We start from the raw sequence: 23,235 nt of genomic DNA, 5'->3' as shown, positions 1-23,235 counted from the left end.
TTGTACCATCAGCACCGAAAGTGCATAGAACAAGCACTTCATACTGCTTGATTCGGGCCACAAGTTTAATTTTCTAGTGCGTTTTGTGGATCATGAATGTTGACTTGACAAAGATATATATTCGCATCATTCACCACCACCACCATCGCCCTTTGTACTAAAGTTTGGTCCTACTTCAGAAGTCCACCTCAAAGCGCGATTCACGAACAATGGAAACAGACTAATGGCACCTAGCTTTTACTTTTCGTCACTTCTCGAATCCATATCTTACTAACTTGGTTTTTAAGATGCCGGCTCACCGTTCTTTGCCCACACTTTGGATAGATTTTTTAAAATTTCAATTTAAATTAGAATAGTTCTATTTGTAATTTTTTTTTAGAAATATAGTTGTAATCGTAATTATGCAATACAATTATTTTGAAAAATGTAAATAAATACGGGACTCATATAAAAAATAATAATTTTTTAATAATAAATCCTACTCTTTTTCAAAACGACTGTACGACACTTGCGCACTTTACAACTACATGTAGCGTTACTTTTTTTTTCTGTTAAGTTGACACACCAAACACATTTGATGTAGAAACTTGTCTGTCGCATTAACTTGTATAAAAAATATTGATACTTTTTTACTCTTTCTATAAATATAATAGTTTCATAGTAAATGGTTGCCATACCTCTTTAATTCCCACATAAAATCTACCACAATTTATCTTAATTCATCTCATCTTATTATTATAATTTTTTTAAATTTACACATAAAATATAATAAACAATTCAACTTTTTCAAATCTCAAAACAACTTTCCTAAATTCTCACATAAAATATAATAAATAATTTAACTTTTATTATATTATTCATAAACCATCTCAACTCATCTCTGAATCCAAACCAGTGATTAGGCTTTCAATTTTGTTTTTGTTTTATTTTTTGCTTGGAGGCCGTCTCCCATGGGGATCTTAGGCGGTAGGCTTAGTTGCCATGCACCCCTTTGAGCCGCTCCTACTACCATCTCTACATTTCCAATTTTGTATGTGTTTTAACGCTTGGAAAGTATTCTCAGTCCAAGCAGAATGGTTGTCATGGAGAGTGCATATTCAACATAAAATTAGAGAAATACGAAGGAAAGCTATACCTGTATTCTTACCAAATTTGGGTTTTTGTTGTTGAAGGCTATGACATGTTAAACATCACTGGTTTTAAAAGGTTAAACTAATAGAAAAATATGAATTTATTAAGTTACTTTATATTCTAACACTGTCTTCAAGTTTGAGTTACTCCCTTTTAATTAATAGACCGAACATGTGAACTATTTAACTTGGATGAAATATGGGATCAGGAACTGAACTACTGCAAAAGTATTGGCACCATTACAAAAGCAAACTTAATTGACGACGTATCATTTTCTTTTAGTAGAAAAAGATATGGAAAATAATCCCAACCAACAAGAATGTAGAACTCTTCCCTCTTATTGGAAGAGTTGTGCACTGGTAACATGTGGTATTTCTATGATTACCTTGCACTTCAGATTTTGATGAATGTAGAACTCTTCCCTCTTATTCAGCATATTTAAAGTTGCATGCAGCCACCACAAAATTATTTCCAATCGATGTGCTTTGATTGCAGAGGCAGAAGAGCTGGCCCCTTGTTAGTCACTATCTTTGCTGCAAAAAGAAGGCATGTTATCAAAACGGAACTAGCCCTTTTTTTCGACGGTGACTTTGGGTCAATAGAGTTGTTTACACAGTCAGATTAATAGAATACTTCCACAGTTGTACACAATGACACCAAATGACTATACACTGCCAAATAGAACTTGGTGGTTCATGTCAAATGATTTGGAAAGAGGAGCCCTCCGCACCATGGTGGCTTGCTCAAAACCGTAAGCTATCTCAATCAGCTTTGGTTCAAAACCCTTTAGGCCTCCAAAACAAATCCCAAATGGCATTCCATCACCATCATAACCAGCAGGGACTGTAATTCCCGGATGGCCTCCTATTGCTAACACGGCAATGGCACCGGTACCTGGTGTCACCATTGCATCCAATTCATTATCCATCATCAGTTTCTCAAACCCATTTCGTGATAGGTTCTGCATCAACTCAATAGCCTGCCTTTCTCTCTCTCCAAAACCACTTGTCTTGTCTGATGAAATAAAAGTGGCCTGACCATACTCTTCAGTCTTCTCCTGCATTAAACAAAATTAGCAAAGAATACGAAATGCAATTTTCAGAGTTTAAGCTTATTGGAGTGGATCAAATATGTTGAATTAAGCAATCAGGGCAGTGACATGTAACCAATATAGGACTTCCACTTCTCACACTTGCATTCCAACATGAACTTTGTTGAATTAAAAGCGATACCAGAATCATCTACTCACCAGTTCAGGATTATTTTTGTTGAAGGCAATAATGTCAGAGAGCGACCTCACTGGAGAAGAGATAAGCTCTTTCAGGTAATCATTCAAGGACACCTTGAACTCAGCCAGCATTGCCGTCAATTCACCACTTCGTTTGGGATTAAGAATTATATCAACATTTTCTATCTTAAGATTGTCCACTACGGTTGCACCCCTTTCTCTAGAAAGCAAAACATTGAATCCACAAAATAAGTACTTGTTCAGCATGCATATTTCAATCCTGAAAACGCAGAATTACTTGCTTTGAATAATTAATTTTTCACCTCATTGTGTTCAAATGACGCTCAAAATCTTGAAGGACTGAGGATCCATTCAAGAACCCCAAAAATGGATTCCTAACAACCCCCAATCTCTTTCCTCTGAGCCCATTTGGGTCGAGAAATTGTTTGTAGCCACCTACTGGTATGAATTTAGCCGCTTCTTTTGTTGCTTCAGAATCTTGCGGATCAAAACCCACAATGACGTCAAGCACATAAACTGCATCAGACACTGTCCTGCTGATAGGCCTATGATTTGAGAGTTATTAAAACGCTTAATCGTCACTGCACAATCCATAAGATTATCCTAGGGCTGAGCAAAAATCCGAAAATCCGACTCCGACTCCGGTTCCGCTCCGGCTCCGCTCCGGCTCCGCTCCGACTCCAGTCGGAGGTTTTTTCCTCCTAGAAGTCGGAGTCGGAGTCGGAGTCGGATTTTCGGATGAACCGACTCCGGCTCCGCTCCGATCCGACTCCGACCCTTCGCCTCCGACTCCGACTCCGCCTCCGACTCCGATTGTCCCTCCGACTCCGCCTCCGACTCCGCCTCCGATTTTATATAAGAAGATGTGTTTTTCTATATATTAATTATTTAAATTTTATACAACTATATCTTATATAGTTAATTAAACTCAATAATATTCTAGTTAAATAATATATTTATACTATAATATATGGACTAAATTGACTAATAATAGTTTAGTATATAACTAGATGTAAATATCATACTATTACAAATTTACAATATTACTAAATACTACCATGCAACACTAAATTACTAATGTATAAATATAATAGCATATAATACTAATGTATATATAATATACCATAAACACTAAGAATCTAAGATGCATAATAACAAGTGCTAACATCGACATGTAATATTGTAATACTAATGTATAAACACTAATCTATAAATTTATAATAACATATAATATTAATGTATAATAACTAAAGTATTATTCATATAAATTACTAATAGTATTAATTACTATATATAAATTAGTAAACCACTTTAAGCCTATATATAAATTACTATATAAATCACTATAGTATTAATTACTAATATTATATTACAGTATTACTATATGATACTATTAACTATAGTGATATACTAGTATTAGATATTAGTGTACTAATACAATCAGTGATATAGTCAGTATAACATTTATTCTAATACTATTATATAGTTATACTAAATTAAAATCACTATAGCAAACACTAATATATAATTATGCTAATCATCATAACTAATACTAATACTAATATAGACTATAGTTATAACTTATAGTATTATAACTATACTAAATTATTATAACTTATACTAATATAGTTATACTAAAATTTAAATCACTATAAGTAATACTAATATAGTTATATTACTATAGGGTACTATTAACTATAGCAATATACTAGTATTAGTATACTAATACTAATTACTATTAGTGATATAGTTAGTATAATATTAATACTAATACTATTATATAGTATTAATATCACTATTAGTATAATATATAGTATTAATAATAACTAATACTAATATAACTATTAGTATAACTAATATCACTACTAGTATAACTAATATTAATACTAATACTAATACTATTAGTGTCTTACTAATATTTATATATATTAATATATATATCAAGTATAAGAATTAAGAGGTTAGAGATTTAATCTATATACATATATATATAATATATCAAGTATATTAGTGTATTACTAAATTACTAATATTTCTTATACGGTACCCTTTTTTTAATATTCATATATAATAATATATATATCATATATTTTTTTATGAATCTTAATATATATATATATAATAGATAAAATAGATTTTATACTACTAATATGTATAATACGGCGCCGTTTAGATTTATACTTATACTTCCAGTCCCCCTTTTCAATTTCATCTTCGATTCTTCATGTGATTCGGTGAATTAGGGCTAAATAGGCGCCGCAGCACAGTCCCGCAGCCCTCCCTTCCCTCTCGCGCAGCAGCAGCCCTCCCTTCCCTCTCACGCAGCAGCAGCCCTCTCGCGCAGCAGCAGCCCTCCCTTCCCTCTCGCGCAGCACCGCAGCATAGTCCCGCAGCCCTCCCCTCCCTCACGCAGCCCTCTCGCCGCGTGTGAATCGTGCTGGTGGCTTGGCTGTAAATGCAGCAGCCAGAAGTACAGCTCCACGGATAACTGCTACTGCCTAGGAAGCAAAGATTTTCAGGAGGATAGCAGTTGAAGATTTTTCTGTTGGTTAATCAAGTGATTGGATCTTTTTTGAGCGAGGTATATGAAATTTATTTATGGTTTCGCCCATCTGTCATTTTCATTGATCTCGGGTGGATAATTGTTTAAAAATTCTATTTAGTTGTATGTCCTGTCCATCCTCCAGTAGTATGTTCTAAATTTTAGTTTTCTTCCGATCATAGTTTTTGGAGTTTGGGGCTGGGAGTGAGAGGAGCATGCTTGGGCTAACGGTCATCTTTATATGTTTTTTTTTTTTTTTTTTCTTAATGGCAAAAACAGCTTATGTAGTAGACCTATTTCGAGTCTCTATTCTGAGCAGTTTTAAATTTTGAATGTGGAAAAATGTGTGCATCCGGATTTACAATTATTTTTCATGTTCTTCACTCCGAAGAAACTATTGCAAAGCCATGCACCATTAGATTTGGAAAGTGGCTAATGTTGGGTCATAGTCTGTTTTGATGCTTTTGTACCTTGGGATTCCATCAAGTTTGGGTTTATTTTGTTGATTGTTGATTGGGGAATCTGTTACCCAAAAGGGCCAAAAATATGTAATTTTTGATGTTGTTTTAGTGGTGTTTTCGTTTATATTGTTGAATGTTGGGTCTGATTTTTTTTTTTTTTTCTATTTTTCTGTTTAAGATGAGTATATATTTTCTCAAATATATTTATGTTTTAGTGATTGTAAAACATCCACTAGTTGAGTTAATGAGTTTGTATTATGCTTTTAAGGCTGTGTTTGGCTGTTTTAGTGATTGTCTTAATCGTATGATTTTTTTTGTTTGTTGTGTTTTAGTTCTTAAATCATGAATATAGAAGGCACAAACACTCCTACATCCACAGCTGCATCTTCCCCTGGCATCCCAGAACAGTCTATTGATGCTCCATGTCCCATAGTTGAAGAGTCTAGCGGACCAATAGAATCTTCGGTAGGCACTCCTAGTGCCTTCTGTTCTAATCCTCGCCCTCCACCTGGTAGTAGAGTTCCTAAGAACAGGTCTTTGGTATGGGTCCACTTCACAAGAGTGCCCGATTGTGATCCCGAAGAGCCTATAGCTACTTGTAACCATTGTGGGAGGCAATGGAAATGCCATCCCAAACGGCAAGGCACTTCGGCCATGAAAACACACATCCAACTTTGCCCCAAAAACCGTAAGAGTAAGTTGGACAAGACTCAAACATTCTTGGTCCCAGAAGCAAGAATTGAAGGCCAAGGGGAGAAGAGCTTAGGAATGACCAAGTACAATGAGAAAAAAATCCGAGCAGCTCTTGCTAGGATGGTGATAGTGGATGAGTTACCCTTTAGGGTTGTTGAGGGCCAAGGGTTTCGAGAATACACTAAATCCCTTGATCCTAGGTTTTCAATTCCTTCTCGATTTACCGTAATGCGTGATTGTATGAGGCTATTCTTGAAAGAGAAGGATAGCTTGAAGAAAATGTTTATGACCACCAAACAAAGAGTGTGCTTGACCACCGACACTTGGACTTCTATCCAAAATATTAATTACATGTGTGTGACCGCTCACTTTATTGATAGTGATTGGAACTTGCAGAAGCGAATCATTTCATTTGTTCGGATTAGCGACCACAAGGGGGCAACGATTGGGAGGGAGTTGGAGGAGTGTATGCTTGATTGGGGCATTGACAAAATCCTTACAATTACCGTGGACAATGCTACCTCTAACGACTCTGCTATTGATTGGTTGAGAACAAGGGAAATAGGAAGTGAGGATTGTGTTGCAGCTCACGAGTTTATTCACATGAGGTGTACAGCACACATCTTAAACCTTGTTGTGAGTGAAGGTTTGAAAGATGTTGATGACTCGATCATAAGAGTCAGAAATTTGATTAAGTATGTGAAGTCTTCTCCCCAAAGACTTGTCACTTTCAAGTCTTGTGTTGATAGGTCAAAAGTGTCATGTTCTAGTTTCTTGTGTCTTGACGTGCCTACTAGATGGAACTCGACTTTTCTTATGTTGGACGTGGCTGAGAAGTATCAAAAAGCCTTCCAACTTTTGCTTGATGAGGATCCTTACTCACGAGTTTATTTGTCTGAGGATGGGCATGGGAAAAAGGGTCTAGGAGCTCCTGGGGCTGATGATTGGGAGACCATAAGAAACTTTTCAAAGTTTCTTCATGTATTTTATAATGTCACCCTGCGTATTTCTGGTACACTATATGTCACATCAAATTTGTATGTCCAAGAGCTCATTAATATTCATAAAAACTTGAATACTTTTTGTAACAATAGTAATCGACGCTTGAGTTCAATGGCTTTGAGAATGAAGACAAAGTATAATAAATATTGGGGTGATCTAGAAAAAATAAATCGATTGTTGTTTGTTGCTGCCATTCTTGATCCACGGTACAAATTGGTTGCTCAAGCATATTGGTTCAACAAAACATTGGGCGATGAGAGGGGTGAGGAATTTGTTGGACTCCTCAAGAGGGATATGGAATATTTGTATGAACAATATGTAGGATTTTGTGGTGGTTGCGTAACTGGGTCTAAGTCAACTCGGAGTCGGAGTGGTGAGGCTAGTGCATCAATGGGGAGTAGTAGTAGTAGTGCCTGTAATGATGATGATCCCATGGACTTTTTGTTGGGATTCCATAAAGATCGAAAATCAGCATCTTTGATGGATTGTAAGTCTGAACTAGAGCGGTATTTGTTGGAGGATGTTGAGGTTCCTATGGGAAATTTTGAAATTTTGGTATGGTGGAAAGTAAACTCAAGCAAATATCCAGTTCTTGCTCTAATGGCAAGAGATATCTTGGCCATTCCGATCACCACCGTTGCATCTGAGTCGGCATTTAGCACAGGAGGCCGTGTCCTGGATCCATTTAGGAGTTCTTTGGCTCCTAGAACTGTCGAAGCTCTTGTGTGCACACAAAACTGGTTGAAGTCAACTCCTATATGCTTGAGTCAAAATTATACGGATGCCATTGATGATGTGGAGAGTTATAAGTTAGACTCAGGTAATGTATTTAGAGATTTTTTTAAGTTGTTATATATGTTGATTTTGCCATTTTCTGATACTAACCTCCTATACTTTAACATCTTAATGTAGAATTAATCACTGGTATGGCCAACTTACTTCGTGAAGATGATTGACAATTTGACATATTGAGCATTTGAGGTTTGAGTTACTATCCAAAATACTAAATGCTTCATGCTGAATTCTGTTTACTTTTCAAAGATAACTCTGCTATTTACTTCTACTTTGTTTATACCATAAGTTCATATTTATTTAAGTTTCCGAGACCTTAGTTCAAAAAAGCTAAATGGATCCATTCCTCCTAATAGGTTTTTTGAGAATATTACAACTATATAAGATTTTGCATCTTCCTAATAAGATGTAATATACATGTTTTTTATATTTGTTTAAATTTTTTTTTTATATGATATTAAAGTTGGGTTGTTTTCCTTACTAATATTCTTTTTTTTTCCTTTTCAGGCACAACTTGAAAGTTGGAAGTTGGAACATATGGAAGTTTCTAACATTTAATATATTTTGGTTCATTTGTTGGGCATTTAGAATATTGTAATTTAGAAGTTTGTAATTTATTCTATTTTGGTGCATTTGAAAGTTTGTAATTAAATATTTAAATGTTCTTGGGAACATTTATTTTGGTTGGCTCTTAGAATATTTTGGATTTTTTTTGTTGTTAGAATGATGTGGATATCATGATATGGATGATATCATGATGGGAGTACATGTCAAAATAGAACTTTCTTTTTAATTTTTATGGATGATGGATGGTAGGTGTGATATGTGAATGTTTATTGTAGTGATTAGTATTTAGTTGGATGTGGATATCAGGATATGGATGATGAGAGTATATGTAAAAATAGGATTTTTTTTTTTTTTTTTTTTACTTTTTGAATGCATGTTAGTATATTACTTATTTTATTTAGTTGTATTTTTTATTATAATCAAAAGTTTAATTAGTTTAGATTGTAATGTTGAGAAAATTGAAATTCAAAAGTCCACAATTTTTTTTTAAAAGTAGGTCAAATATGAAGTTAAAAAGGATTAAAAAAAAAATCAAAAAATCCGACTCCGCTCCGACTCCGCTCCGACAAGTCGGAGTCGGAGTCGGAGCGGATTTTGCACATCTCGGAGTCGGAGTCGGAGGTCGGATTCGACCTCCGACAAAGTCGGAGTCGGAGTCGGAGGTTGGGCCCTCCGACTCCGAAACAGGCGGTGCTCAGCCCTAGATTATCCTTGCACAAATATGAGCAACTTGGACGATAAACAAGTATTGCATGCTTATAAAAGTAGGAGAGACGATCTTACCCAACTGTGTCATGGCGGGGCAAAATGGGAACGACCCCGGCTCGACTGGTGAGTCCAACAGTAGGTTTTAGCCCCACAACGGAGTTATGATCAGCTGGACAGAGGATGGAGCCGTGAGTCTCACTCCCAAGTGACACTGCCACCATGTTTGCTGCCACTGAAATGGACGATCCGCTGCTCGAACCACAAGGATTCCCAGATCGAACGTACGGACTCTGCACGATTTATAGCCATAGAATTCCTAATAATTTGGCGAAACAAAAATACCAGGGCACAATTATTCAAAAAGAAAAAGTTCAGAGAGAGAGAGAGAGAGAGCTGACCGCGCCTTGACCAGATCTGGCACACCAACCATTAGGAATGCGGCCCAGAGAACGAAAAGAATACCACTCGGTGAGACTGGCCTTCCCTAGGATGACAGCCCCTGCTCTTCTCAGCCTCTCAACCACGCCCGCATCCCGTGGCACCACCGAGCCCAGCAGCGCATACGAGCCGGCCGTGGTGTTCAGCTTGTCCTTCGTGGCGATCGTGTCCTTGAAGAGCACCGGGATTCCGTGCAGCGACGAAAGGTCCCCGGAAGTACCGAATCTCACCCTCTCCCGGTCGGCCTCGTCGGCTTGATCCCTCGCGTCAGGATTGACCTCCACCACGCTGCGAAGCAAGGGATTCAGCGTCTGGATCCTGTGCAAGTAAAAGTCAACCAGCTGTCTGGACGTGAGCTTGTTTTCCGCGAAGCCCCGTTGGATGTCTTCGATCGTCGCCTCCTCGATCGAGAAATCCTCGCCGTTAATTGTACGGAAGAAGAATATACCGGCGATGATCCATATCTTGATGAGTGTCATCTGTAACTCTACGACCACCGAAACCAAAAATTAAATTAAATTTAAGTGTACCAAAACAACTTGCCGAAGATTATTACACTTCATTTTAAGGAATCACACACCCTCTAAGAAATAAAAAATTTGAATTATTAAGCCCTAATTATTATAATCGTTCTCTGTAATTTTTTTTTTAATTAATCTTTCGGTCAACCTTAAAACATCAATAAAAAATTATTGATACGAGATTCTTTTACCAGTTGGAACCAATTGTAGCTAGGCAAAGGGCAGGTCACGCTCTCAAAGGTGCCCTTTCACTTTGTTTTAGCTAATTGTTAGTTCTATCATCGAAGATTCATCTCCCTAGTTTTGCTTGCTTTTTATGGTTCCAGTAGATATTATGGTGTAAAAGCTTTCTCTGCGAGTCGCTTGATCATGAAGCTCATCCTCTGTAGAAGCTCGCACATGTCATGCTCCTTTAATCAACTGTCCAGTTTTTTAATTAGCTGGGAAACATTCAAGATCAATATATTTCATTGCAATCCATAATATGTTCTGCATATTTTATCCTTGAAACCCTTTAATATAATTTGTTGGGATAAAAGTTTCGGTTTTCTGTGCCAAAGACCATATTCCTTGCAATTGATATATAAATTTGTAGATAAGAGGTATTGATACAAGTTCTTCAACTTTGAATAGAGATTGTTGGAAAGCTTTCAAGGTTTAAATGAAGGTGGCTTCCTGATCTTAGCCGCTTGCTCAAAGCCGTATGCAATCTCAATCAGCTTTGGCTCTGACCCTGTTAGTCCTCCAAACGATATGCCAAAAGGCACCCCTTCACTATCATATCCTGCTGGGACATTGATGGCCGGAAATCCCCCAATTGCAAGAATGGGAGCAGCGTCGGCACCAGGAGTCACCAATGCATCTAACCTGTTGTCTCTCATCACCTTCTCAAATCCATCTCTGGAAAGTTTTGTCATGTTAAGCAATTCCTCCTTCTCTTTATTGCCAATTCCATTTGTGATTTGGGCTGCCAGAAAGATGTCTTGGCCAAATTCCTTGATCATTTCCTGCAATTAGGCCATATATACAAGTCAAACAGTCATAAAATGAATGAGCTCCGCCCCCACGTCCTGAACATGCAAGACAAGAGAGATGAAGGGGCCCTTTGCTGATATTCTTACCAAATCCGAGAACTTCTCGTTAAAGAAAATCACATCGGCCAAGGTTCTCACTGAGGAAACTACCAAATCTTTGAGATATGCATTCAGGGAGAGTTTGAATTCAGCCAGCAACGCTGTTGCTTCCCCACTCAATGCGGCATTCAATATAACATCAATGTTGGCTATTTCCAGGTGGTCTATCAACACTGCACCTCGTTGCCTTGATAGCAGAAAAAAGCTTATGACGTTTCAAAAAGACATGGCTGACCTCGAGTGATTTATTTGTATATTAACACTAGTTCTTGGAAATTGCTGACCTTAAAGTTTGGAAACGATTCTCGAAAGCCTTAACCTGCCCAGAGCCACTACCGGAAATGAAGAAGGGATTTCTCACTATTCCCAATCTCTTCCCTTTGAGCCCACAAGCTTTCAGAAATTGGTTATAGCCACCTCGTGGAATGTACTTTGATGCGTCCCTCGTTGCTGCATCATAGTAGTCGAAACCTGCAATGGCATCAAGAACATAGACAGCATCCGATACTGTCCTGCCGATGGGCCTGTTCAATTCAAAACAGGGGAGCTCCATGAACATAAACCGCACAAAAACTACGACGGAATAATAGAGTGGCTGCCGCCATGAACATCACCTACCCAATAGTGTCCTGTCTAGGAGAGATCGGGATGACTCCTGCTCGATTGGTGAGGCCAACGGTTGGCTTGATGCCTACTACTGAGTTTTTTTTTTTTTGATAGGAAGTGGACATCATTTCATTCATTTATAAAGAAGTTACATCTGTAACTCAAGATACAAGCCAAACTAAACTCCTGTTGTAAGCTTCTCCGTACACAAATATAATGTGACGGACATTGTCTGAACTTCATAAAATTCTCAAAAGAGAGTATTAATCTCTGTGTAAAACAGAGATTAAAAAACCAGCATCCAAACTCCATCCACCAAAAGGGGAAGAAGTATAGAAAAACACCCATCCTCCTGACTAGAGGAGGGAGGAACCCATAATGCTATGGATATAAGTCTAATAGCCTATTTCACTTTATATTTCCTACAAACAAAAACAACAAGTACTAACAAAAAAACACACCGACATTAAGTCGGAAACACAGAAATAGAAACAACAAAACAATCACCAAACATGCAGAAACTGAAAAGCAGTAAAGGGATTGAGCCGTCCGTCTCGGTCCCAAGCGCCACTGCTACCAGATTCGCAGCCACTGATATTGCTGAACCACTACTTGATCCACAAGGATCTGCCGATAACACATAAGGATTCTGCAAAAAAAATTGCAAAAGATTGCAAATTTCCTTGTCACAATATTCACTCGTGTAAAAACTTGTTTACTTCATCAAATCTGACATGGACCAATAATATATTCAACTTCAAAGATGATCAAGTAATCGGACATGTACGAATACCATATTCTTCGTATCTGGTCATAACAGCACACAACGCTACAACAGGTTGTTGATGGAAAATTCTATATATCATATTATCACTACATTTTCATCTCATTAAGAATGATGTGGCATATTTATCACTATTAAATTATTATTTATTGCATGTTTCTTTATTATCTAATGATAAATGTGCCACATACTATTTAATATGATCAAAATAGAATGAAAGTATGGTATATAGTAATATTACTCGTTGTTGATATACTGTTTTTAAAATTATAGGTCGGAGGTTGGTTTTTAAATTATGTGTCAAATTTTAAATTTCTGTTTAAGCTATTAGTTGTTCTAGTTAGGATCTAAGACAATTGTTTTATATTAGCGTTATTTTGTCTTGACTCTTTCTTACTCGAATTATAATCATTAATGTGTCGAACATTTTAAATACATATCTTTATTATATTAATGTGACATTTTGCATCTTAAAAAAATAGAAGACAAGAGATTTAGACAATGAAATAATTAATTAGCATGGTGAAATAGATAGAAAAAGAAATAGTACTGGCATACTGCTCTTCATTCTAATATTGTTATCCTTGGTCACATTAGTTAATAAGTGATTTTTTATTTAGTTGATGAGTTTTGGTACACATAACTTGGTGTGTTAACACACTATTTATAGTGGAATTCATTATAACTTAAAAAGAATTCAAAATGCCAATATTTTTTTAGAGAAAATTAAGCTTGTCTGCCGCCTCTACTTGACCGATATAGTATACCGCTCTGACAATTTTTTATTTTTTTTTACTTAGTGATTAAGGAAGTAATTTTAAGTGTATTGGTGTATTTTTTTTTATTTTTTTTTAAATATTTAAATATATTAAAAAAATATGAAAAGAAAAATAAAAAAATAAAAACACAAAAACTACACAAAAACTAACCAACGGTATAAACGAGTTGTGCCACCGCTCAATTTTTTAGCATGGTTGATTTGGAAAGCTTCCACTTTAATGATGTGTTGGGTGTGTAAAAAAGAATATTTATAAATAGATTTTCTCTTAGTTAATTTACATAAAAAAAAAATAAAAAATATATATATTTTAATTGCATTATATCATATGGTCTATATTAAGGATGACAAATTCTTCATATACAAATAATGCTACTTGCACATCAAATTTATGGCCAATTATACATATAAAGGACTTGGAGATGCATCCTTCAGTGTCAACATGTCAATTAATAATGTAAAGAAAAATATCTTAGAATTTGATGTCTCACGTAAAAATATGTCAGTTTATAAATTTATTTTTATATTTATTATTTATTATTTATTTATTTATTGTGTAGATGTAGCCCTTTGTAACGTTAGACAAGCACTCCACCTACATTGTAACATATATAATTGCTTTGTTCAGAAGTTGAAAACATACCTTGCCCCGGTCACCTCTAGCACTCCGACCGTTGGGTGCATTGAGCGACCTAAAATTAGCCCACTCGCTCAAGCTAGCCTTCCCCAGAACGATGGCCTGGGATTTTCTCAACTTGGCTACCAAGCCTGCATCCCGAGGCACAACCGAGCCAAGCAGCGCCAACGAACCAGCCGTGGTATTCAGTTTGTCCTTCGTTCCGATGTTATCCTTGAGCAAAACGGGAATACTATGCAACCCAGAGAATGAGCAAGGTGCTCTCGCCTTGCGCTCGCGGTCAGCCTTATCGGCTTGGTACACAGCATCTGGGTTCACCTCTATGACCCCTTTGAGGACCGGGTTGATGTTGGGGAAATCAACACAGTGGAAGGAATAAAAATGGTAATAAAAGAGTACACTTTACGCACTCAGTGACACCAAAAATTTAACGTGGTTCGGCAACTGCCTACATCCACAGAAAAGAGCTTCACTATTTAAAAAGTGGAACACAAGAAAATATTACAGAGGAGGAAGATCACACTCCACTCAATTCAACTTTCTTCTTTTCTCTTAGAGCTCTCCGGGCTCTCTCTCTTTTCCTTTCTTCTTCCTTGGGTGTGATTTGAGACTCTCGTTGTGAGTCTCAATTTATAGGCGAACGTATATCGCCTCACCGTATGAATGCATTTAATATGCATTCAATAGGTAACTGCTGGGCGTTGAGCGCTTGGCGCTGAGGGCTGAATGCTGAGCAGTCATTGTTGGCTGCTCAGGGCATGGATTCAACAATTCTCCCCCTCCATGCCCATTTACCTAGATGCTATCCATTCCAGCTATATCTCTGCATAGCTCAAGCTTCTCACTTGTAACCACCTTCGTTAGAATGTCCGCTAGATTCTCTTTCGTATGGATCTTCACAAGCTTCAACAGCTGTTGTTCCATCGCTTCGCGTATCCAATGATAGCGGATGTCAATATGCTTGGTGCGGGAATGATACATTGAATTCTTGCTCAAATCTAGAACACTTTGACTATCACAATATACCTTGTAGTCTTCTTGACTAACCCCTAGTTTTTGGAGAAAACGCTTCATCCACAACATCTCTTTCACAGCTTCCGCTGCGACAATGTACTCTGCCTCAGTTGTAGATAAAACAACACACTTCTGTAATTTGGACTGCCAAGAGACAGCTCCTCCTACAAAAGTGAAGAGAAATCCCGAAATAGATTTCCTGCTATCCAAATCTCCTGCCATATCTGAATCTGTATAGCCTTCTAAAACTGGTTTAGCTCCCCTAAAACACAAGCACATCTTCGATGTACCTTTTAGGTACCTGAGAATCCACTTGACTGCTTCCCAATGATCATTTCCTGGATTTGAAAGGAATCTGCTCACCATGCCTACAACATGAGCAATATCTGGTCTGGTACAAACCATTGCATACATCAGGCTTCCTACTGCTGAAGAGTAGGGGACTGCTTTCATTTCTTCAATCTCTTTCTTTGAAGAAGGACACGAGCTCTTGCTCAACTTGAAGTGGTTAGCAAGTGAAGTATTGACTGGCTTAGCATCTCCCATATTGAAAAGTCTGATGACCCGTTCAACATGTTTTTGTTGTGATAGCCACACCCTTTTGGCTTTCCTATCACGAACAATCTTCATGCCCAAAATTTGTTGTGCTAGGCCTAAATCCATCATGTCAAAGGACTTGGATAGTTCATTCTTTAGTTTGTTAATCTTGGACCTATCCTCACCAACGATTAACATATCATCAACATAAAGAAGGAGTATGACAAAGTTGTCATCCTGGAACCTTTGAACATAGACACACCGATCTATAACAAATCTCTTGTAACCATGACTCATCATGAATGAGTCAAACTTCTTGTACCATTGCCTCAGCGCTTGCTTGAGGCCATATAGACTCTTCTTTAGCTTGCAGACTAAGTGGTCTTTTCCTGGAGTTTCAAACCCTTCTGGTTGCTCCATATAGATTTCCTCCTCCAAATCTCCATGGAGAAAGGCTGTCTTCACATCCATATGTTCAAGTTCCCAATTCAAGCTGGCTACCAATTCGAGTGATTGACATCATTTTCACCACTGGGAAAAATATCTCGTCAAAGTCGATTCCCTTCTTCTACTAGAATCTTTTGACAACCAATCGGGCCTTGTGCTTTATCAGCTTTCATTGGCCATCTTTCTTCAGCTTGAACACCTATTAGGGCTTTCTTTCCTTCAAGAAGTTTCACCAGCTCATAGGTCTGATTTTTCTGCAAAGAACTCATCTCTTCTTGCATTGCCTGCACCCATAGGCTTCTATTAGTATGGGTTTGAACTTCCTAGAAACTCTCAGGCTCCCCCTCATTAGTAAGCAGAATATAGTCTGATTCCGGATATCTCATCTATGGAATCAGTAGGCAGCCTCTTATCGATCTTCTTGGTTGAGTTTCATCAACTAAGGGAGGTTCATCACCATCTAATCCTTATGGTGATATACCAGCTGCTGGTGGAGAGGGTTCTTACTCCCATTGCTCGACACCCTGAGCTTCTTCTTTTGCTTCTGGATCTCGATCCTGCATATCTTCATTATCTGTGACGAACTGTAACGGTGCAGGATGTGGAGTATAGGAACTAAGCTCTACTGACATTGAGGAAGCTTCAGTTCCTATATGCTGGTTTTCATGGAACTTAACGTCCATACTTCTGACAATTCTCTTTGTCACTGGATCCCATAACTTGTATCCAAATTTTTCATCTCCATATCCAACAAAGATACATGGAGTTGACTTGACATCGAGCTTCTGTCTCAGCTCCTTGGATACGTGTGCAAAGGCATTGCACCCAAACACTCTCAGGTGAAAGTAAGAGACATTTTTTTTCTAGACCAAACCTTCTCACAAACTTCAAATTCCAGTGGTGCAGAAGGTGATTTGTTGATCAGGTAACAGGCAGCACGAACAACTTTATCTGTTACCTCCCAATGACTCTTCTTCCATGGAACCTCATATATCAGAGTGTACCAGACTCAACAACTCTAATCTTCTCTTTATAAAGGAATTAAACGAGACTCTGCATTGTTTACCAAACAAACAGTACTCACAAGGGTTTAACGCTATTCCTTTGGCAACTTTCATGAGTGCCTTCTTCACAAGCGTATCCAACCCTTTATCACCCATGTGTCTGAGTCTTTTGTGCTACAGATTCGATGAAGTCTCGTCTTCCGCTGCATTGAGGCTATCAAAACCAATTTTCACATGGGTTTTGTACAACGTACCGCAAATATGTCCTCGGGCGACAACCATGGCACCTTGTGACAGCTTCCAAGTGCCATTACTGAAGTAATTGTCATAGTCCTGTCGATCAAGGGCTGTTACCGAAATCAGGTTGAGCCAAATGTTAGGAATGTGTCAAACATCTTTCAACACCATGGTACAACCAACGTTGATTTTTATCTACACTTCGCCCACTCCCACGATCTTCAAGGAACTGGCGTTCCCCATCCTTACAGTACCAAAGTCTCATACTTTGTACATAGTGAAAAATTCACTATGGGAAGTGGCATGGTATGATGCTACTGTATCTACCACCCAATCAACATCATGGCTTGCAACGTGCAGACACTTCTCGTCAATGGTGGAGAGTATTGCCACATCTCCCGAAAGAGTGACAAGAGTTTCAGCATCTTCTTTCTTAAGCTTACTGCTTTGACCTTACTCCCTTAAAAATTTGCGGCAGTTTTTCCTTATGTGGCATTCTTTGCCACAATTGTAATACTTCATGTTACCCGTCTGCTAGTTCCTGCTACTGCTGGACCTTCCATGTGGTTGAAACTTTTCTCTGTTTCTGCCTCCATTTCTCCCTCTATCATCACCTTGAGGCCTTTCTTTACTCTCGGTGACAAGGACATGAGTTTGATTCATGCTTGTCTCTTTTCGCCTGGCCTCCTCATTAAACAGGGCATCCTTAACCATCGTCATGGTAAGTTTGCCATCTGGAGTAGAGTTATTGAGGGAGACCACCAGCGTCTCCCAACTGTCTGGTAACGAACTAAGAAGTAGCAGGGCTTATTCTTCATCGCCAAGATTCAGGTTGACGGATCCGAGTTGGTTAACTAGGTTTTGAAATTCGCTAGTGTGCTCGGCAACAGAGGTGCCGCTCTTCAACCTCAAGTTAACAAGCCGTCTCATCAAGAGGGCCTTGTTTCGAGCAGTCTTAGCCTAATACATATCCTCCAACTTTTTTCAGAGGTTATATGCATCTGTCTCCTGGACCACGTGGTGAAAAACACTATGGTCAATCCATTGTCTGATTTGACTAATAGTCTTCTTGTACATATTTTTCCATACTTGATCCGTAACTTCATCTGGCTTCTTTCCTTCATCTTCCAAGGGGTCAGACAGATCTTTACAGTTCAAGAGATCCTCCATCCGAGGCCTCCAAAGACTGTATTTTGAGGCAGTCAGCTTTATCATGGCGCCTGATGCTGAATCCTCCATGGAATTAGACTGATTCTAAATACAAAATGTAAGTACAGGATCTTTGAGATGGAATATCGCAAAACGGATAGCACTGTTGTGTCCGGAACATTTGATTTTGTTGGAAACGAGTCTTGTTTCATCAAAATCGGACTCAGATAGCACAAAGAATGAGCAAAAGAACCAAAACAGGAACACTGTCGAGCGCGTAGGTGCGTGTTCTTCACGCGCCGAACCCTTACTGGTGCGCATGGAACTTACGCGCCTTCTTGAGTCAAGGGCGTGTGTGGCGCGTGTATTTCACGCACGAGGACTCTCTCTGGAGCGCGTGCAGAGAGTGGGTATCACGCGCTTGAGTCTCTCCTGGGCGCGTGTGGCGTGTGGAGAGTGTGGATCACGCGCTTGGGCCTCTCCTGGGTGCATGTGGCGCGTGTCGAGAGTGGGCTCACTCTCCGATCTTTAAACGGCACATGGGGGAGCGTGCGGCGTCCGTCCAACCTCTGGTTTTCACCTCTTTTCTTGTCTCTATGAGACGACCATAGTGGTATGCTCAAATTTTCAAACTAAGCAACGCACTAAAAATGAGTTTTCTATAAAAAAAAAACTCCTCCCAACAATAGCTCTGATACCACTTGTTGGGAAAATCAACACAACGGAAAGAATAAAAGCGGTAATAAAAGAGTACACTTTACGCACTCAGTGACACCAAGAATTTAACATGGTTCGGCAACTGCCTACATCCACAGAAAAGAGCTTCACTATTTAAAAAGTGGAACACAAGAAAATATTACAGAAGAGGAGGATCACACTCCACTCAACTCAACTCTCTTCTTTTCTCTCAGAGCTCTCCCGGCTCTCTCTCTTTTCTTTTCTTCTTTCTTCGGTGTGATTTAAGACTCTCGCTGCAAGTCTCAATTTATAGGCGAACGTATATCGCCTCACCGTATGAATGCATTTAATATGCATTCAATAGATAACCATTGGGCTCTGGGCGTTGAGCGCTGAGGGCTGAATGCTGAGCAGTCAATGTTGACTGCTCAGGGCATGGATTAACAGTTGAGTCTCTGGATTTCTCGGAGGTAGAACTCAACCAGTCGCTTGGAGGCGAGATGGTTATGCTTGAAAGCGAGTTGGAGGTCACGAATGTTTGCTTTTCTGATAGAGAAACCATAGCCTGCACTTACGATGGGTGACCCAGATGATACTATGACCAACAGAATCAGAAGCAGTACTAGCGCTGACGAGAAGAGAGAAAAGCCCAGAGGTGAGTTCCTTTTGGTAGCCATGGAGTAATGGGATGCTGTTTGTCTCCCTGAGTTGACAAGTTTTGGTTTTGGATTAGAAATGGTCCGATCGATGTATGTATACTTATATAGTCCTAATTGCAGGCATTAGCAGCTTAATCACATCATTAAACTTAACAACAATAAAAATTAGGATGGTCTATTTGTTTTAGGAACAAATTAATACGTAACACGAATATATATAACAAAGTTAATAGTAAAAGCTCATTAAGAAAAGAAAAAATTTATTCTCAAATAAGTGGTAAAGCATACATAATAAAATGATTATATGATATAATTTAATTTAAAAGTTAAATTTTCAAATTTGAATATTTTAAATTAAATTTTATCATTTAAGTGACGTGGATGATATGCTCTACATACTGATGTGAAAATAGTTGAATAATTTAAAAAAAATGTTGAATAGGAAAAACAAACACATTTGAATTAATTTAAAAAAAAAATCTTGCCATCTTCGAATTGCAAGATGAACTTATATATCATTCCATTAATATTCGAAAATATGTTGATTCGGTTACACCCATGAAAAGAATTAGTGAGCATTTTTCTTTTTCCCCTAAAGAAACGGTGTGTGACTAATTCATAGTCTTTTGCCGTCCAAACACCGGCAACTTTGTTCATTTCGTTTGGATAAATTCTTTCTTTCTAGTGCTTAGATCTCTCTGGGTTTGGGCCGTTTGGCTACTGTTTGTAAATGGAATCATGTCTAGCTATATACTTAAAATTATCGTGATGTATGCATGTCCACATAATTAATTGCGACTATCATCTTACAAGTTTCTCCATACTTTACTTCCTGGGAGATAAAATAGAACTGACTTATAATTATAACTAAATGAATAATGTTATTATATCGTGTCATTTTGATCATTTATATCTTTAATTTGTTTTAATTACTGATTACAGAATTATCTATTAATGTATTGATATATTTTTTATTTTTTAAAAATATTTAATTATGTTAAAAAAATAAGAATAAAAAATAAAATTTATACTAGCAGCCCTGCCGACCGTTAAAACTGAACGGCATATTAGTACTACTCAAATGAATTATTGTTCTTGGTCACAAAAAAGAACTGACTTTCATGAATAGTGAATACCCACCCGATTGTCAGAAGAAAGTTAGGCCTAGTTTGTTTTCAAGAAACATCTCATCTCATCTCATCTCACTTCATCATTACAACTTTTCTAAATTCCCACACAAAATAAAATAAACAATTCAACTTTTTCAAATCTCAAAACAAAAATAATATTAAAAAATATATTCTAACAATATTTTATTCAACTTTTTAACTTTAATCTTATCTCATTCCATCTCATCTCTGAAAACAAACGAGCTCTTAATGATGAAATGATGATCATGAGCGCAAAAGTCACAAAATTTTAATTTGGTTCTATTTTTTAATTGAGTAATGTTACATATAGTCGTGAAATATGTAAATATTATGTAATTATTTTTAAAAAGAGTGAGATTTATTATTAAAAAATTAACGATACTTGTACACTCACAACTACAAGTATCATTTCTCTTTTAAATTTTAGTTGTGGATCGACTCAACGACTTTGAAGGTTTTGGTCCGATGATATGAAATCAATCATTTTCGACATTCTCATAATTGGCTTCAGACAAAATCAATCAGTTGGATATATACAATATGTATGCGAGGAATATTTTATCGCGAATAATGTAGGATATAATTTCTAAATAGACAAATCTTGTATATATATTTTATAAAAAAATAGATCTAAGTAATAAAAAAAATTACATTTTTTCAAAATAAAGTCTATTTTTTTACAAAAACTTATGCAAGACTTAACTATTTAGAGCACTGGCATTAGACTTATTAAATGAGTCCAATGTTTAAAATTTGATGAATTTTGCTCAAAACACATGGCATTGGATTCAGTTTTTACTTAAATCTGAAGCTTTCAACTACAGTGAGTCTCATTTATCTTCAAATTTGGTAAACTACTATTCAACGTCTATCAGATTATTTTATTACGAAAATACTCTTTCGCACGTAAAGTAGTTCTTTCTTCCTTCTCTATTCTGCTTTCTTCCTCTACCCCGAAATCACGAAATCCCTTTTCGATTCCTCTCCCTATCTTTCTTCCTCTCCTCTCCCTTTTTTTTTTCCCGAATCTGGCAAAGCAGTTCTTTCTTCCCTCTCTTCTCTGCTTTCTTCCTCTACCCTTAAATCCCCAAATCTTCAAATCCGTTTTCAATTCTTCCTCTCCTCTCCCTTTTTTTCTTCCCGAATATGAGATTTCATTATTTCTTCCCTCTCTTCTCTGCTTTCTTCATCTCCCATTCTTCCTCTCCGTTTCTTCCCTCCATTTCCTCTCCTATTTTTCGCGAAACTTGTATCATATCCTTTGCTGAGAAAGTGACCAGTTCATCTTCGTGAAGCAGATGTTAAAGTTTGTACGAGGTGTTTCAGGTGAAAGAGGACCTCCATCACCTCCATAGGCGCACCGTTGCAGCTCATTTCTCCCTCTGCTCCGAACGTTCTTCATCTCCGTGAGTTCACTCTCTCATATATATATATATATATATATTAATCATGTATGCATGTATGAGAAATTTTACACTACATTTATATGATTTTTAGATGAGACGTAAATAACTAGGATCCACAAAGCTAAACCCCAATTAACCGGTATTGCAGCTTGGTTAGGTCGTATAATTACTTTAATTTTATATGGCTTTTGAGGCATACAATGTCAGCATAGTGGATAAAGATGATATCTAGCTATGACCCATAAAATATGTTTCAAGAAGATTGTCTACTTGCTTATAGTCAGCAAAATGATTTTGAATACCACTGGTTTACAGTAACGAATAACAACAATAATATTAAAGGAAGATTTAATTCAATTTCTTTATAACAAAATTTAGAGACTTGAATCAACTTGGAGATGCCACACAAGGAACCTCTGATAATATCCTGCAATGCCGCCTGTTAATGTTATGGGACCCTTGCGTTGTGTGATTGAAGTCCAAACTGTTTTCAAGAACTGTTATTCTTGATTTTAAAATTCCAACCTATTTGCTAGTACTTATAATTGTGATCGATCGATTTTTTATTTGATTGCTTTTTAGTTCTTATTTTCTATTTTGTTATTATATTTGTCTTGAATAATCATAAGATGTTTGAAATTTAATTAATAAATTTGTTTATAACTGGTAAACGTTCTTGCTTTGACAGATCATGATTAGTGTAATTGTAAAATAAAAAATAAAAAATAATATCATTAAAAAAATAATATTATATTATTATTTTGATGAATTCAATAGCTAATCCAATGTGGAGTTATGGATAAGGAGGTTTTAGATATATGGAAAATATATACTTTTTATCAAAATTTGAAGATGAATTTAATGAATTCAATGCTAGTGCTTTTAGAGCTTCTAAAAATCATTTATCTTTT

The 23,235-nt window shown here is 37.2% G+C and overlaps 2 protein-coding genes across 3 annotated transcripts; both read right to left on the bottom strand.

Moving 5' to 3' along the window:
* Positions 1–1,712: 1,712 nt before the first annotated feature.
* LOC121254231 (probable amidase At4g34880) lies at positions 1,713–10,523 on the bottom strand. 2 transcript variants are annotated; one of them, XM_041154198.1, is made up of 6 exons: positions 10,296–10,523; positions 9,544–10,079; positions 9,221–9,435; positions 2,683–2,925; positions 2,381–2,579; positions 1,713–2,188 (listed from the first exon to the last, which is right to left on the bottom strand). In XM_041154198.1, exons 2-6 carry the CDS (start codon positions 10,060–10,062, stop codon positions 1,796–1,798), a joined length of 1,569 nt encoding a protein of 522 aa, XP_041010132.1. In that variant the 5' UTR covers positions 10,063–10,079; positions 10,296–10,523; the 3' UTR covers positions 1,713–1,795. The 2 variants fall into 2 exon arrangements, with proteins under 2 accessions (XP_041010132.1, XP_041010133.1); XM_041154199.1 differs by lacking the exon at positions 10,296–10,523 and having other exon boundaries at positions 1,713–2,182; positions 9,544–10,251.
* A 147-nt stretch (positions 10,524–10,670) lies between these two features.
* Positions 10,671–19,785, bottom strand: LOC121254246 (probable amidase At4g34880). The gene is made up of 7 exons (XM_041154215.1): positions 19,562–19,785; positions 14,049–14,391; positions 12,362–12,492; positions 11,856–11,942; positions 11,522–11,761; positions 11,226–11,424; positions 10,671–11,111 (listed from the first exon to the last, which is right to left on the bottom strand). Exons 1-7 carry the CDS (start codon positions 19,783–19,785, stop codon positions 10,755–10,757), a joined length of 1,581 nt encoding a protein of 526 aa, XP_041010149.1. The 3' UTR covers positions 10,671–10,754.
* Between the last annotated feature and the right edge of the window lie 3,450 nt (positions 19,786–23,235).

Source organism: Juglans microcarpa x Juglans regia, chromosome 3D (assembly GCF_004785595.1).
Source record: "Juglans microcarpa x Juglans regia isolate MS1-56 chromosome 3D, Jm3101_v1.0, whole genome shotgun sequence".
Taxonomy (NCBI): Eukaryota; Viridiplantae; Streptophyta; class Magnoliopsida; order Fagales; family Juglandaceae; genus Juglans; species Juglans microcarpa x Juglans regia.
Note: the sequence above shows the minus strand (reverse complement) of the source record. Positions and strands in the feature narration are given on the sequence as shown.

Coding starts and splice junctions, on each gene's coding strand:
- LOC121254246 (XM_041154215.1), bottom strand. CDS start 19,785: ATGGCTACCAAAAGGAACTCACCTCTGGGCTTTTCTCTCTTCTCGTCA. Junction 12,493..14,048: donor CTAGAGGTGACCGGGGCAAG/GTATGTTTTCAA, acceptor TTTTTTTTGCAG/AATCCTTATGTGTTATCGGC. Junction 11,112..11,225: donor ACGAGAAGTTCTCGGATTTG/GTAAGAATATCA, acceptor GCCTAATTGCAG/GAAATGATCAAGGAATTTGG.
- LOC121254231 (XM_041154198.1), bottom strand. CDS start 10,062: ATGACACTCATCAAGATATGGATCATCGCCGGTATATTCTTCTTCCGT. Junction 9,436..9,543: donor CCAGATCTGGTCAAGGCGCG/GTCAGCTCTCTC, acceptor TAAATCGTGCAG/AGTCCGTACGTTCGATCTGG. Junction 2,189..2,380: donor ACAAAAATAATCCTGAACTG/GTGAGTAGATGA, acceptor TGTTTAATGCAG/GAGAAGACTGAAGAGTATGG.